At 36.0% G+C, this 17,737-nt stretch overlaps 2 protein-coding genes across 6 annotated transcripts in view; both read right to left on the bottom strand.

Annotated features, from left to right (window-relative positions):
• Positions 1 to 337: 337 nt before the first annotated feature.
• c22h20orf96 (chromosome 22 C20orf96 homolog) lies at positions 338 to 8,335 on the bottom strand. 2 transcript variants are annotated; one of them, XM_067431930.1, is made up of 10 exons: positions 8,207 to 8,335; positions 7,912 to 8,014; positions 7,690 to 7,817; positions 7,446 to 7,604; positions 7,204 to 7,303; positions 6,588 to 6,745; positions 5,182 to 5,283; positions 5,010 to 5,096; positions 2,576 to 2,694; positions 338 to 870 (listed from the first exon to the last, which is right to left on the bottom strand). In XM_067431930.1, the coding sequence occupies exons 1-10, from the start codon at positions 8,243 to 8,245 to the stop codon at positions 810 to 812; spliced, it is 1,056 nt and encodes a 351-aa protein (XP_067288031.1). In that variant the 5' UTR covers positions 8,246 to 8,335; the 3' UTR covers positions 338 to 809. The 2 variants fall into 2 exon arrangements, with proteins under 2 accessions (XP_067288031.1, XP_067288032.1); XM_067431931.1 differs by lacking the exon at positions 5,010 to 5,096.
• A 536-nt stretch (positions 8,336 to 8,871) lies between these two features.
• The window catches only part of pnp4a (purine nucleoside phosphorylase 4a), a 151,224-nt gene continuing 142,358 nt past the window's right edge, over positions 8,872 to 17,737 (bottom strand). For 3 of the 4 annotated variants that reach the window (XM_067431935.1, XM_067431933.1, XM_067431934.1), the window contains 5 exons: positions 12,283 to 12,446; positions 11,852 to 11,955; positions 10,835 to 11,010; positions 10,547 to 10,737; positions 8,872 to 9,436 (listed from right to left, as the gene is read on the bottom strand). In XM_067431935.1, coding sequence (XP_067288036.1) covers positions 9,219 to 9,436; positions 10,547 to 10,737; positions 10,835 to 11,010; positions 11,852 to 11,955; positions 12,283 to 12,355 — 762 coding nt within the window. In that variant the 5' untranslated portion in view covers positions 12,356 to 12,446 and the 3' untranslated portion in view covers positions 8,872 to 9,218. Of the gene's footprint in view, positions 9,437 to 10,546; positions 10,738 to 10,834; positions 11,011 to 11,851; positions 11,956 to 12,282; positions 12,447 to 13,004; positions 13,240 to 17,737 lie in introns of those variants that run through there. The other variant, XM_067431932.1, reaches the window with a different exon arrangement.

Genomic DNA, 17,737 nt, shown 5'->3' with positions numbered 1-17,737 from the left:
GATTGTTAAATTGTAATAGTATTTTAAAATATTGTTTTCACTGTATTTTTAATCATATAAATGGCTGAGCATAGGACAGTTCTCTTAAAATGTTTTGAATGTTAAGGCCTGTTCACACCAAGGACGATAACTATAACGATAACTATACTAGCGTCCACACAAACTCACAATATAGTTCTGTTTATTCTAAATGCGCATTTCGCGCAGTTTTGTTGTCTGCCGCTGAAAATCTCGAGTTCTTTAAAGCAGGAAGGATTCTGCTGTCAATGTTATTATCATTTATCAGCTGGGGGAAAAAACGGTCTGTGATTCCAAACAATATAATTTATGTGTGCCGTTATCGTTATAGTTGTGGTGTGGGATATTCTTTTATATTTAGGAAGATTTGTAGAACTATATCATTATCTTTATAGTTATCATTTTTTTATGTGAACAGGCCTACAGTGTATATACAATAAGACTACACATGCTAATATAAAAAGTCTATCTAATCTACTTAACAAATGAAAGTGGTCACTTAACATCTGCAGTTTATTTGGTGACACTTAAATATATGCAGTATGCAGTTGCATGTCTAAAGGTATATCAATAAATTATGGTACTTGCACTAGAGTGCAATATATAGAAAAAAAAATTAAATAAAGAGGATCGAGCCAATAAAACAAAATGAAAGCAAAGACAAACAAAGTAAAGAAGATTTGAAAATTGTTTGACTGAGTAAAATGATTTAATGAAGTGGCTCCATTGATTTTTGTTCTGCAATATATAGCAGCTCAAGGGAAGACTCAAAAAGGTAATGCAGCTCAGTGCTACACGGGAAGCAAATCCTCTTGGGGTATATTGAGATGGACGTCCATATCTGGAGTACACCTAAAATAAAGACAACACTGACAGTAAATGTATACCATCATTATACAACCCAAGGGTTAGTTCACCCAAGAAATGAAACATCTGTCATAATCTACTCATCCTCATGTCATTGCAAACTCTAGAAAAATATTCTAAAGAATGTTTTTGCCCACATAATGAAAGTCAGTGGGATCCAAAACTACATCAGACCACAATGAGTATCATTCTAAGGTCAATATATTTTTCAAAATATCTTCTTTTGTGGTCCACAGAAGAAAGCCATATAAGTTTGCACCAACAAATTAAATTTTGAATACATTTTGGTGTGTAATTTCTGAGTCTTTGGGGAAGACTCCTTATGGAACATCTGCCTTTAAACATGGCCACCACAGCCTGAGACAGTTTGTTTAAGACCGGAAACATGAGAACTTTCTCTGCTGGGGCTCAGAACATCTGCAGATACTAAAGTCATGTCTCTGTCACGATCGGAGAAGGAAATCCCAGATCTGTTTATCATTATCTCCATTTAATGGAAACCTTTATAATTTGATGCTCAGTGCAACATGATATGTGAACACACAAAATGTTTTTTGCTTGTTTTCCAAGTTCCTTATCCCCTAGGCCAAAACACTTAAGGACCAAAGGTCTATATGAATATATCTTAACTGTGATATAACCGCTCCCAAGGGTGGTAAGAAATTGTGCATGCACTCACAAGACCTTGAAATAAAGTGTCCAATTGTTTTGGAGAAGAAAATGACATGCTGTTTTGGAACAGACTGTTGGGAAATGTGAAACCTTCATTAACCTTTAATGGGCGCCAGGGATTCCATGAATGCACAGCATTCTCTTGTTCTTCATTTATCTTTAAGATGGCCTTTAGAGTCTTTTCCAAAACTGTGTAATATTACACCATCTCCAACAGCCCAATACTTTTTCCAAAGCAAGCCTTTGTTTGAAAGTAGACAGGCACGTTTTCTTCTTGTTTATCAGATTTGCTATGCTGGATCTCCAGTAAAGCTCCTTGGGTTAGGGAAAGTGTTACTCAACATACATATCTGTAAAATCACCTTTTACTCACCTCCATGTCATTCCAAACTTGTATAACTTTCTTTATCAGAGCACAAAAGAAGATATTTTGAAAAATATCTCATACAATTACATTTTTCATTGTTTTTTGTTCATACAATGAAAGTCATGGGGGGCTCATTTTGTTTTGGACCCCATTGTCTTTCAGTGTACAGACAAAAACAGTTGAAACATCCTTCTGAATTTCTTCTTTCAGATTGTGCATAAGAAAGAGTCATAGAGGTTTGGAACGCCATGAAAAAAAAGATGACAATCTTAATTTTTTGGGTGAACTCTTCCTTTAAATTGTTTCTCAATGCATGAAATTAGCTTCTTAAATAACCTATATTAGATGTTAAACTATCATAGGCTGTGTGCTGTCAGTATGTTTGAGAAGGCTCTTGAAAATGAAGTGTTGCTGTTTTATATCTGTTTATGGGAGGGGTCGGGTCATACTAACACTGTTAGACATTTCGAGGGGTTTGTTGAACTTCCTTTCAAGTGGCCAATTTTGTGAGAACTTTTCTCTGCAACCACAATTACTGTATAACTTGGAATTCTTCAACTGAAGAGCTTGCCAATGTTCTTGTGTTAATTGAGGACATAAGAACTGTTTGTGATAAAGAAGCTGTTTGCCTCAATGTCCTCATCCACTTACTTATCTGATTTCAGGAAAACATCTGGAAAGATCTCTCTCCTGATGTTTGGTCTTGATAGTTGCAGTTCCTGAATACTCTTCATTAGCTCTTCGTTCTTCTGCTCTAGCTCCATTATCACCTTAAAATATATACAAGAAATATACAATGTAAATTATTTATTTATTTATTTATTTATTTATTTATTTTTTACAAATGAACATACTTTCTTTATTAAAATATTTTAAGCCTACCTTAATAATCAAAAAATAATTTTGGTCACACTTTATATTAGGTGTCTTTAACTACTTGCATCAAAACTTGATGCTTACTTACTTCATACGTAACTATACTTGCATCACAATTACAGTGCCTTGCGAAAAGTATTCGCCCCCCTTGAACTTTGCGACCTTTTGCCACATTTCAGGTTTCAAACATAAAGATATGAAACTGTAATTTTTTGTGAAGAATCAACAACAAGTGGGACACAATCATGAAGTGGAATGAAATTTACTGGATATTTCAAACTTTTTTAACAAATCAAAAACTGAAAAATTGGGTGTGCAAAATTATTCGACCCCCTTAAGTTAATACTTTGTAGCGCCACCTTTTGCTGCGATTACAGCTGTAAGTCGCTTGGGGTATGTCTTTATCAGTTTTGCACATCGAGAGACTGACATTTTTGCCCATTCCTCCTTGCAGAACAGCTCGAGCTCAGTGAGGTTGGCTGGAGAGCGTTTGTGAACAGCAGTTTTGTTCTTTCCACAGATTCTCGATTGGATTCAAGTCTGGACTTTGACTTGGCCATTCTAACACCTGGATATGTTATGAACCATAACATTTTATTTTTCCATTGTATTTGTAGATTTTGAACCATTCCATTGTAGATTTTGCTTTATGTTTTGGATCATTGTCTTGTTGGAAGACAAATCTCCGTCCCAGTCTCAGGTTTTTTGCAGACTCCATCAGGTTTTCTTCCAGAATGGTCCTGTATTTGGCTCCATCCATTTTCCCATCAATTTCAACCATCTTCCCTGTCCCTGCTGAAGAAAAGCAGGCCCAAACCATGATGTTGCCACCACCATGTTTGACAATGTGGATGGTGTGTTCAGGGTGATGAGCTGTGTTTACGCCAAACATAACGTTTTGCATTGTTGCCAAAAAGTTCAATTTTGGTTTCATCTGACCAGAGCACCTTCTTCCACACGTTTGGTGTGTCTCCCAGGTGGCTTGTGGCAAACTTTAAACAACACTTTTTATGGATATCTTTAAGAAATGGCTTTCTTCTTGCCACTCTTCCATAAAGGCCAGATTTGTGCAGCATACGACTGATTGTTGTCCTATGGACAGAGTCTCATACCTCAGCTGTAGATCTCTGCAGTTCATCCAGAGTGATCATGGGCCTCTTGGCTGCATCTCTGATCAGTCTTCTCCTTGTATGAGCTGAAAGTTTAGAGGGACGGCCAGGTCTTAGTAGATTTGCAGTGGTCTGATACTCCTTCCATTTCAATAATATTCCTTGGGATGTTTAAAGCTTGGAAAATCTTTTTGTATCCAAGTCCGGTTTTAAACTTCTCCACAACGGTATCTCGGACCTGCCTGGTGTGTTCCTTGTTCTTCATGATGCACTCTGCGCTTTAAACGGACCTCTGAGACTATCACAGTGCAGGTGCATTTATACGGAGACTTGATTACACACAGGTGGATTCTATTTATCATCATTGGTCTTTTAGGTCAACATTGGATCATTCAGAGATCCTCACTGAACTTATAGAGAGAGTTTGCTGCACTGAAAGTCAGTAGCGTACCGTGGGGTTTCAGTCAGGGCCTTCACTAACGATCACTAACCCCCAACACACACACACACACACACACACACACACACACACACACACACACACACACACACACACACACACACACACACACACACACACACACACACACACACACACACACACACTCTCTACAAATACAATAATACACTGTACGCAAAACTGTTACGAACCTCGCTTTCAAAGTGTTCGTTGGGAAGGGAAAAAAAAGTTTGAAATATCCAATCGTTCCACTTCATGATTGTGTCCCATTTGTTGTTGATTCTTCACAAAAAATTACAGTTTTCTATCTTTATGTTTGAAGCCTGAAATGTGGCAAAAGGTCGCAAAGTTCAAGGGGGCCGAATACTTTCTCAAGGTACTGTAAGTACAATATACTTATTCCGTTCATATTGTATTGCAGAACACTTTTGCTTCTATTGAGGTGGGATGCGGGTACGGTTAGGGATAGGTGTAAGGAAAGGCTCAACTTCAGCTGTTAAATATAAGTACAATGCAAAACATATGTACACAATAAGTGCATTGTTTCAAATTATCATTTTAGTACATAGTAGTTAAGGATACCTAATATAAAGAGGGACCTTAACTTTAATAATATATTTTAGAAATAAATAATAATCACTTTTCTGCGCATATTAATCTCTTCCCTCCTTGTGTAATTCTGTGAGGCAATGAGTTTGGCAATGGGAGGGACGTGGGATTCATGTTTCTGAAAATCAAAAGATATGAACAAAGATATGTTTAATAACACACCTTCAGTCAAGAATTAAACTGACACAAAAGAGCTTCATTACCTCAAGAACAGCAGACATCACTTCCTGTTCTCTTTGGCGTTGGAATCTCTCCAATCTGACCATTTCTTTCTCAAACAACTGATTCACATCCTCTTGCTCTTCCTGACAATTACAGAGGAGAAACATATGTTATCTGAAGATTGAAGAGTTCTTATGGGAGCTGGAACCACATGTGTATTTTAATAAATAAAGCATTTTCATTCATCAAGGCAGTAAGTCCTGCTCATTTTTTGTTGCACTTTACAGGGTCACCATTTTGTAAGGCCGCCCAAATCGTCCCAATGGAGGCTAACGATCGGCGGGTGAAGGTCGCTGCGCGTTCGTCTTTTCAGCGGGGAAAAGGGGATTTTATTCCAATTCCTCGTTATCTGACTCCATTTAATGATAATTTAGAATTTAGGTTAGAATGCCATTTGGTTATTTGGTCATTCATTTTTAATAGTTTAAGTACACATTTAATTATTCCGTTTAACCCTTTGTTGAAATTATACCCAACCTGAATAATTCCAGAGCAAGTCAGAATCCATCAAAGTGTAACAATTTATTTAACAGTCAGGTAAATGTATAAAGCCAATTACATAGTCAATTCAAAGGTAATCCATATATAACATCAAATACTCTGAAGTGAAGAATGAAATGTATACCTGACTTCTGAAAATTACATAATGCTGGCTATCTTGAGAGACATCCAGCATTACGGGCTGACCGGTTTAAAGTGTCAAGCCCTGAGCTCTTTGCAACATTCCCTTAAATACCCAGAAACAAATGCACATACTCTTTCAAGTGTAAAAATGAGTTCACAATGAGAATTTGCATTGATCAAGACTTGTATTGATGCAAAGGCCAAATGGCTGAAAGCCACACCCACCATACACCAAGGAAAGGTATCTTTAAACCCTTAAAACATTTATGTTCTAGTTTACTTCTGTGGAGTAGAGATATTTGTACCAGTCACACTGAGACATTTCAAACGATATCAAACACATATAATACTGTATCGTGTGGATTGACATTGTAATATAGAGATTTTGTGTGTATTTTCAGGTGATCTCAGCATGAGACAGGGAAGGAATTGGGGGAGACGGGGTATATAGGGAAAGATGTAGATTAGCTGATAGTGAGGTGAGACTTGCGTCTCCAGTGGTGTGTGAGGGACAGTTCAGATGTCAATTTCCTTTATTTTCTCAGAGAGTCCTTGTTCTTCATTCAGACATTTCGGCATATGCTAGTTTTTTCAGTCTTACAGTGCACTTACCTAAGAAAGTACTGGGTATTATAAGATAACTACATGGGATAAGGTAAGGTTCAGGGATAGTACAGTTATTACCCAGTTATTTTACTTACTATAATAAGTACATAGTATGTAGGGAGACAGGACTGTAAAATAAAGTGCTACCCATTTTTACTTGCTGCATCTGTTTCAGTCTGTCAAGTTTTCTTTTCATGTCTGCAATCTGCAAGGCCTTGACTGGGAACTCCATATCTTTGTATGTCCTCAGGAAGCGAAGCTCTTTCTGAGCCTTTACCACCTCTGCTTTTACCATGTCCAACTGCTTCTGCAAACCTGCACTTATAAGATAGGAGTTTGGGGTTGTTGTTTTTTTGTTGTATTTACCTTTGACACCTATAGCAGCAGCTACACTATATAGCCAAAAGTACCTGCATACCCGAACATGTAGCCTCCTCTGTGCACACAACTGAATTATCATACTGGAACAGAAGAGGGCCTCATTCTACATGAAATGTTTACGTGTGCTTGGTTTTATGTGCTGCTTCTAATGCACTTTTTACTGTATTTTTGATCCAATTAACCTATCTTTGGTGAGCATAAGGGACTCCCTTAAAAAAAAAAAAAAAAGAACCAAAACAATTAATTGGTAGTGTAACTGAAATAGCAAAACCAATTAATTAGAAAAGGGTTTCCACATACTTTTGGCCACACAGCATTTAAATGTCCTTTTAAAGTAATAATGAAAATAGCTAAAACATAATTGATTGTACAGTGTAGAAGTTTAAACTAACCGTTGAGATGAGTATGGGACATTTCCTCTGTATCTGTCAGCTCTGCTTTGGCACATTTAATAAGACTGCCATCCCATTTTTTCAAAGCTACCATTGATCTCTAGAAGGAACATAAGAGATCAAATTTCACTGGTTAAGGGTACTCAATACTAAATTAAAAACAATGAAAAAGTTTGATTTCAGTCAGTGCTCTTTGTGTACAGTGGGATCTAAAAACGTAATACACGTAATATATAACTCACCCACATTTGATCATTCTGTATGAGCAGTTCTTTGGCTCCTGAGACTGAGTGTCTGTCTGTATTCTTAATGCTCCTGGCAATCTGCAGGTTCCTCTCTTGAAGCTGTTCACAGTGCTCCTCCAGGTCTTTTATTGCTTCTTTTCTGGATTTGATGAGTAACTACAACAGATTGCAGTTGTCGACACTGCTTGAACTAAACACAAGTGAACTATTAAAGTTGGCTTTCCTGTTTTACAGTACACACCATCAGTACTTTGATGTTGTCTTTCCTCTCTGAGGTGATCTGGCCCTGCTCCACTTTTTCAGATGCCCTTCTTGTAGAGAGTTTGGGGAGTGTTGTGAAACCATTTTGGACAGCGTTTTGAGATTTTCCTGTTTATAAAGGAGAAATTACAAAACAATGCACAAAGACAGACACATCTAACTACAGTTGAAGCACAACATTCATCCTTAGCCATGTTTATACCTGATTTTCCAGTTGGAGATGTTCTGATTCTGACTGTTTTATGGTGAAGTGTTGCCCAGAGCACAGGCTTAGGTCTTGTACTTCTCTCCCATTCCCTGTAATCCTTGAAAAAACATTTTAATACAAAAGTGTTTAGTCTAACTGCAGCTGTTTTACTTTACAGAAAGGAATACTCATACATGGAATAATAAATGGAGTGTAACGTTTTCATTATGTGTCTCAAAATTCCCGACCATTATATTAGCAATAACGTAACAATCATAAACACAGTTAGGCAGTCAGACAGTCATCATACCACCGGATGAAAGTTCAACATCATCTCTTGGCGTGACATAATGTGGTTTTCTTCACCGACAAAATCAGTTCTGTCGACTCAAGTGTCGATATCAAAAATTCATCACGAGTTTTTTTTAACAATCCCAGCAGTCCAGAAGTTTGCCATAGCAACCTGAAATACACGCGACACGCGTGTGCACAACGTACTTCTGCTGCCATCTAGTGGACATACTGAGCATGCGTGAAAAGGGAAAATTCGATTCTGTTTCATGTAATTCTAGTATATTTCATTAACATAAATGTGAATGTAATCCTTTATATGAACATCTATACATTTTATGTGATTTTAAAAAAGTGAATAAAAAAATATTCAATAATTAAATCTACTTATTCTTGTCAAAACACATTGCAGAATGCAATAATGCAGTGGCATACACAATTAAATAATTGTAAAATATTTTCAAAATACACTTTTATTGCTGACATTCTTGCATTATAGATACGATTATGTATTTGTTTTTTTTTAGAAGAGAAGGTTATACAAAACATGTCTATTCAATGGCAAATTAACAACACAATATAAAATGTATTATAAATAGCATATAGGAATGATTTAAATATCCAACCTTACCATCAAAATATTAACATTAGGAATTATATTAATTTGTATAATGAATAGCAGTGCATAAAACATTTTAATGCATAATTTCCCACATAAAATGTCCTTATATTATTTAATCATGAATATACAGATGCATCAACTTTTACTGCACAAAAAAAGATAAACATTTAATGAACAACATATTAATTAACCCAGTGTTTTAAGTTTGTTGTTAAGGCACCATTGAACTAGATCATTTTTATGATCACTGCAAATAATAAAATCTTAACATTTAAATATTTAAAAAACGTTATTGAAACAGATGTTCTGTAGTTACATTCAAAAGTATATGAAAAATGAAACGTGGTCATGGCATAGCTGCAGATTGTTCTGGATGAGGTTTTGATGGGCAGTTACAGTGCTGATGACATCATGCCGTGTTGTTGTTAATGTCCATGCGGCTGATGAGCTCTGTGACCAGCGCCTGCAGCGTCTCTGAGCGCATTTTGCTCACTTCCAGCACAGCTTCATGATTGACAGTCTCATTGTCCTCATAGCTTTTCACCACTTTGTTAGTGATGAGAGAGAGACCAAAGACTCTCATTCCACAATGACTGGCGACCAACACCTCTGGTGCAGTACTCATTCCTTTAAAGACAAATGATGTATAAGTTGATAATACAATTCATAATTAAGAGAATATAACTATCATTTACTATAACGATACAATAAAAATGTTAATATACATGAAGAGTGTTATATCTGTGTCACTATTGTCACATATGTAAAATAACTTTTTCCAAAATCCTGCCTAATATAAAGGGATAGTTCACCCAAAATGAAAATTAGCCCATGATTTGCTCACCCATGACTTTCTTTTTCCCCCCAGACAAATATGGCCTGGCTCTTTCAATCTTTATAATGGCAGTGAATGGGTGTCAGGATTTTGGAGCCCAAAAAAGTGCATCCATCCATCATAAAAGATATCCACCCCTCCAGAGGGTTAACAAAGCTATTATTTAACTTTATAAAGTTTTAAATAAGGATATTTTTCTTAAACCAGTGCATCGCTTCCTTTATTAACCCCTAGAGCCGTGTGGAGTACTTTTATGATGGATAGATTCACTTTTTTGGGCTTCAAAATCTCAACACTTATTCACTGCCATTATAAAGCTTGGAAGAGTCAGTACATTTTTAATGTAACTTTGATTATATTAGTCTGAAAGAAGAAATTCATATAAACCTAGGATGGCTAGAGGGTGAGTAAATCATGAGCTAATTTTCATTTTTGGGTGAACTATCCCTTTAAACAATTTAAAGTGCCCCTATTATGCTATTTAAAAGGTTCTCCAACAATAGGTTTACATGCATCCAACGTCAAAAAACACTTTATTTTTCTCATAAATATACATTGCAGTATCACCGCTTTTCTCGCAGAGTCTGAAACTGTTCTCAGCTACAACTACAGTTTTTGAGGGTCAAAGTAGATGAGGGTCAAAGTAGTTTGAGGGCAGCCAATGAAGACCATAGTTTGTGCAGTAAGTTATTCATTACTGATGAATAATTTAAGGCCGCTCAGAATCGATTCTTCCTTTTGGGAGACAGTAACATCATTTGATCTTTTAAACTTTTCAGACTGTTTACATGCAAAAAAAGCTAAAAGCTAATACACTACATGAAAGGTAATTTCCAAAAAAAGCACAATAAAGATTCTGATTAGATATTGTATTGATTTCACTAAATGAGACACCATCTTACCAACTGCATCAACTCCCAGTCTGTGCAGAAGTCTGGCTTCAGCTATGCTCTCAAAGTTGGGTCCTCCCACCATGCAATACACACCCTCTTGGACATACTGTGAGACGCCCATGCTCTTGCAGATGTCGAATGCCATCTTCCGTAGGCTTTTGTCATAGACCCCAGACATGGGCGGAAACCGCGGGCCAAACCTTGATAGTGACCGATAAATGATTGCATTGCTTTTACTGGTGATTATAATGAATGAACGCTTTCTTAACTCACTTCAACATGTACGCCGATACTCACTTATCATCATTAGGGCCATTGAGAGGGTTCAATCCAGCAAGTCCAGGGAAGTTAATGTGGTCACGTATGATCATAATATCACCACAGCTATAACTGTCCGCTATCGACCCCGCAGCATTAGTGACAATCAAAGTGTCGACACCCAGAAGCTTGAAAACTCTTACTGGAAAAGTGACCTGAGGAACACACAGACACACACATTCTGGTAATCCATTTTCATCATCCACCACCTTTGTAATAAACCTTCATAAGCTTGCTGCTGTACTGTACAAGGCATATTACCAATAAGCCATTTTAATCTAACCCTGTGTTATGTAAAACACACAAAAGTTTCATTGAATTGTAAATTGTGCTCTGGCATAAAGCATGTGATTCAAGTCAGCGTGACCAGGATGGAGTGAATATACTGTGCGGCCATCCAAAAATCATCATTTTAGACTGCAGCATGACACAGCATGAATAGAGCAGTGTTTGGGAGTTACTTTTGGAATGCAATATAATTTTGTTATGTAATATAATTCCTTTTTTGACACGTGATAATGAAAATATCAAGATAGACGGATATTTTGTATTAAAATAAAGCAAATAAAGCCTGGTGGAACGTTAAACTGTCAACCTAAGAAAATTAAACAATTTTTTTTTTTTTTTTTAAATGTACACTACCATTGGGAATAATACGATTTTTTGTTTTTGTTGTTGTAAGAAATGTATATAGTACTTTTATTCAGTATGAAATTGCATAAAAGTGAAAGTAAAGACATCTATAATTTTTCTATATCTGCTGTTTCAGCCAATTAGAAGGATTTCTGAAAGATTATGTGACACTAAAGACTGGAGTAATGGATGCTGAAAATTCAGTTTTGCCGTCACAGGAATAAATCAATCCAATAAATGCAGCCTCGGTAAGCATAATAGACTTGTTTCAAAAACATAAAAAAATCTTACAGACCACAAGTATTTTACTATCTATGGCAAAGAAGTGAGGCATGTTGTGTGTTTGGTTTAAAAAGGACAAACCTTGCATAGTGAGTGTCCCTCATACATGTGGAATCGACCCTGCATGCACACGCAGGTCTTCCCTTTGAGCTCCCCAAAAACAAGCCTTCCAGCATGACCCTGCACTGTTTATAATAAAGTCAGGACACATAGAAGCATTATTACTTATAACAAAATACACACACAAAAATGTTTCCATCCATTTAAAGGTGGCAATTAAACTCCAGTTCAAAGATTTTGCAGGTTAAAAGTTTAACAGTGCAACGTGCTAGCATAATATTTACATTCCTTTTAGAGTCAAAGTGACTTGCAGTGTATTCATGATACGTTCTTGCTTTCCCTGGGAATCGAACCTATGGCTGGTATCGCTAGTGCCATGTTCTACTGTACTGTTTGATAATATTGTGTCTTTATTTTAGCAAATGGAGAAAAAACACTTGCACGTGTCTTACCTGTGCTCTGAGGAAAGCCAGGGATGTCAGAGTATTTGAAAGAGTCTTGGCACTTGAGCGCATCTGCCAGCATGCCCAGTCCAGAGCCACAGATGATGGCTACTTTAGGTCTGTGTTGTGTCTGGGACAGCAGCCAATCTGCCGTTGTCTGGTAGTCCTCATGGCTGGTGATGAGAAAAAACATCTTTATTAAACTTAGTCTGACTATATTCTGTAGATTTTAACTGTGGAATTTAAAGCATCAGTTACTGACTCTATATTGTCCCACATTGTAAAACAAAACAAAAAGTTGAGAAAACTTAAAAGTTTAAAGCAACCAGCTGCAGAACATTTTTGAGTTTTCTCAATTTAGGGTCCATAGTTGTACCAACTTTGTTTGAGTTATCTCAACATTTATCATGTTAAATACTTGAATAGACTTTAAAAGCTGAATTTGTCATACAAAACGTAAGTTGGCTTTTTTTTTTACAGTGCATTAGCTATGACTGTACTTCATATTCTGCACATTATGGACTGTATTATCAGGACTACTAAATAGTATTATATCGGCATTATTGACTTTAAAAAGGCAAATTACCATTTGCTTGACCTTAATCATGTTTAAACCGTATTAAATAAAGCTAAAGTTTTACATTTTCAAAAAAAGTTGTATACTTCACGCTTCTTATACTTTAAGATATACTTTATCTTAACCTTAAGATGAAAAGAAAATGTAAACTTACCAGATTTGATCTTTACTATGCATGCTGGTGTCGTGTGTTCGTCTTTAAGAAAGTTTTAAACTGTAGAGTGTTCCTGGATTTGAGCAGAGTGTGAATGAGAGAGCAGCTCTCTCCATTTAAGTAAACCTAATGTCTGACCTCACTAACACACTCAAACGCTCTGATTGGTTACAACTCAGTCATGCCGAGTGAATTGTCTTGTAATTTATAGGTGTGTCTAAGTATAACATCAGAGGCAAACTAAACTTTCAATCAGATTTGGGGGAAGTCAGCTTTTAAAACCAACTACACAAGAATATCTGGTGCTTTTATGTGTAAAAAGAAATCAGTGCATTTGTTACTTCCATGTTAATGCATTGTGAATTCAAAGTTGAATTGCATCAAAAGGGGACTTTCTCCCAACAGAGCTATTAGGATCAAGTGTCACTAACCTACAGAAAACAAATCTCATTTTGTTTTAATGTATGCTGAAATAGGTGATCAGTATTCTTTTTTTCAGTTAAAAAAAAGTTTTTTTTAAAGGTTGGATGCAGTATTTACATGTTCAATCAGGCCTATTTCATTGCAGGCCTCAAAGTGTGTATTAGATCCGGTTTGCAGTAATGAGATGTGTCAATGGGTCAAGATTGAGTATTTCCACAGGATCAGTAAACATGTGAGGCCCATTACCAGGGGTACAGACTCCTTCCCAAATCCAAAGCATGAGACTAGAAAAATTGAATTTGGGGACCTCACAAGATTTGTCTGATTGCAAGCAATTTTCCACTTTTAGATGCAGATCTAAAGTTTTGTAAAACATTTCAAAGTTATAGATCAACTTCTTTTCTCTTGCCATCACTATTATTAGGAGTAATGCATTTCACAGTGGTTGACCCAGCTTTTCATTGACTTGTGTATGAATTGCCTATGACAGAAATCAAAGACTGATATACCACTGTTTCACCACACCATCTCCAGTTTTAGTAACAGGATCTGTAAATTACTTTAAAAAAACATATAAAGTATATGACATGCCAAATTACTGAATTATGGAAAACCGTGCAACATCATTATGGCAAATTATATCCAGATACACATTGGCGTATCATTCTAGCAGTTCAACTATAATGCCCAACTGGCTTTATACGGCTACTTACCAATTAAATAAATAAATACATGGAATATTGATTTCAGTTTAAGAAATAAGTATTCTGAGAGCAAGTAATAAGGGAAACTCATTCATCAGAGAATACACACACACACACACACACAAACACACACACACACACACACACACACACACACACACACACACACACACACACACACACACACACACACACACACACACACACACACACACACACACACACACACACACACACACACACACACACACACACACACACACACAAAGAGACCAATATATTTATTCTATATTCTTAAATTTAGTAAAACAAATTAGTTTAATAATGCTGTTAAATTTAATATTTTGCAAAAAAAGAAAAGAAAAAGAAACCTGAGTATGCATTTTGTAATATGATACCTACACTTACAGCACTCAAAAGGACTGATTTTAGTTTTTAGTCAAAATAGTATATAAAATAGTATAAAATATATAAAATAGTATTAATATCCTCCAGTTGTTGGACATGACGGCAAAATAATAATCATCTATATAGTATAAACCAGAATTTAAAGTTGGATCCCCAAACAAAGCTGATTACTCAAGACAAACAGAATTCAAGAACAGATTAGACCATGTAAATGTGGTCATCCCTATGAGGAACATTCAGCTCTTGACAATAATATTTACATTTTCAGCATTGCTCTCTTACATACCATCAGTCTGACAATGTGCACCAGAGTCAAGATAGCTTTCAGGCACATGAAAACCTTTTGTCCTGATACCCAAGAGGACGTGGTAAAACTTGCATAACGGGTCACATCTAACTAGGCTCATGTGAGTGATACAATGTAATCAGGCAGATATAGAGAAAGACAGAGAACGATAGACAGAGAGAGAGAGAGAGAAAGAAAGCAAGCGAATCCCTTTCTCTGTAATTACATTAACAATGTCGAGTGCCAAGCATACCCTATGCATCTCACTCTTTCTCCATCTGCTCAGACGTAATCTGTGGCATATGAGGCACATGTGATTTCACCCACTGGAATCTTATTGCCCAATTAGCTCATTATTAATGCATTCTAAATAAAAAACAGAAATGAAAAACCTAAATATGCAATGTGAAGTTTGATTTATTTTTTACATTTAATGTGAATAGTAAAATTTTTATATTAATGTTTTTTATATTAATTTATATTAATACTTTTATATTAATGTAAAAATTAACAAAATTTAAGTAATGAATCATCATCAATCCTTCTTCCAAAAGGTGTTTTTGTCTTATCCTGGTTCACTATGGTAAGCCTATTATAAGTGTTCATATTTTAGACCTGTCAAGATGGTTTTTAGGGGGAATTGTGTACATGCGTCACTTGCCACTGCCTGTCATGTTATATCCGTAAATAAAGAAAAGTTGGTCCAGCTACTGACACGTGGTCTCAAATCTCAAACTAAAAAAAGGAAGAAAAAAAATCGCTCAACAGAGGAGTATTTTATTGGTTCAATTGGTATTTTATTGAACAGACAAATTGCCATATGTTGCTATCTAACAGAGTTCATTGTAAAGAAATATTTATTAAACATTCAAACAATGACAGAGCTGAAGCACAACCAAAACCATGTTCTTCCGCAAAATGCATGCAGTTTTGTTTTTCATCTGCTAAAGGGACAAAAGTAAGTGTCCCTTCAAAATGATAATGTTTAAGAATATTGTTGTGGATTTGTGATGCATTAAACATCAACATTCATTCATATGGTCATATTTTTATGAGCCCATAGCTTAAAATGTAACTACTTTTAAACAATATATCTCTATATCAAGGTATCCTTGGCCTGAAAAAGGCTGAACATAAAAACTGAAAAATGAGCACCGTAGCCTGTGTAATTTCTTAAATAAAAGCAAAGTGCTTGGAACGTGCCAGGCATTTCTCATGCGCGAGCCATTTCATGTGCTCCACAATACTTACTCTATGCTCTGACGTTAGGCCAGTCATGTGGAGGTGTGCAGTAATTCATTTTTAGTGAATCTACTGGGAAACTTGTGACTTGTAGAAGGGTCATATATGTCTGAGTCCTTGGCTCAACCTGACCTCACTATTCTTTCAATTTGTTGTTTCTTGGTTGTTTTATGTACAAAAAAGAATATAATGCTCAATATATCTTTTTATAAGATATTAATTAAAACTGCAACTTCCATAGTTTCATAAGCTACATTTTTTTTTTAATTTTACTTGAATTTGAATTTATATATATATATATATATATATAGAATATATATATATAATAGATTGATAGATAGATAGATAGATAGATAGATAGATAGATAGATAGATAGATAGACTTGTTAGAGGTGTTAGAGGTTAACAGCTTATGACCCAGGACCAGTAGTGAAGAAATGAAACCAGTAGTGAAGAAATTAGTCAGGATTGCAAATTAATTAAAAGAAAAATTTACTTAGAATAGTTTGCAGTTTCAAAAAGCAGAAGCCAGCTTCAAGTCTCTCAAGGAGTTCGAAGACCGCGTACATACTTGTCCCAAACAGTTATACCGTTTAAAGGTCTTATCCACGTCATTACTGCAATGTGGATGGTTCTGATTGGCTCAGAGACAATGCACAGTCATGGTAAATTTCCACTCATGTCAGTTAATCTGATGCACATTTCCATAGACGTGTCGCTTGTTGACACTTTCACCCCGGAATTAGGCCCGTAGTGACCTTCCAGATCTGGAGCAGGCGCCAGCTTGCCCAGAACAACAAGTCCACCCATCTCTCAGGGTGCCCATGGTACACCATTCTCAACACTGATCTGTAACAACAAATATTGCACACATACACAGATACACATTCTCTCCAAGGTTGGAGCTGATTAAGCTCCAGTTCTAACCAGTTCTTACCAAAACATACTGATAGCATGTGCTTTCCTTTAGTGAGAGGAACACACAATAGTACAGGCAATATTCATCTTGATTCTTTAGTGTTTCAATAAAAGGAAATATAAAAGGAATAAAATATAATAAATTAAATGAAAGACAAATCCATATTTCCTCTCTGGAAGCCGGGCTAAGAGCAAACCCTGTTACTGCACTCCTGACATGTTAGGGGTGCGTGATACCTCAAAAATCCAAACACACGACCTTGTTGCCAGTGTTTAGTGGCACATCACACATCTCTAGGCCAGACCCTCAGTCACTCCTCAGAGACCAAATACACACTTTAGAAAACAAGAAACTAAAGCAAAATCATAACTGGAAAGAAGCATTATAATAATATAGGAAGATAAATCTTGATTAAGGTTTTGATTATGAAGTTAATTAGGATATATGTACTATATACAGGTATATTAAAGCAGCATTGGATTTCAGAATCCCCCTTTCAATATATATATATATATATATATATATATATATATATATATATATATATATATAAAGAGAGAGAGAGAGAGAGAGAGAGAGAGAGAGAGAGTAATGAAAATAAATGGTCAGAAAAACTGACACATTTACACTATAAGAAATACATCCTGTAAAATTTCATCCTGACTTGACCCAAATCAAAAAGAGGACCTTTCGCCCTTTTTACCCTTTCACAGGCTGTATGAAGGTGAGTCTGGGAGCCAGTGTGGGTCTG

Source organism: Pseudorasbora parva, chromosome 22 (assembly GCF_024679245.1).
Source record: "Pseudorasbora parva isolate DD20220531a chromosome 22, ASM2467924v1, whole genome shotgun sequence".
Taxonomy (NCBI): domain Eukaryota; kingdom Metazoa; phylum Chordata; class Actinopteri; order Cypriniformes; family Gobionidae; genus Pseudorasbora; species Pseudorasbora parva.
This window is presented reverse-complemented; position numbering and strand designations above follow the sequence as displayed.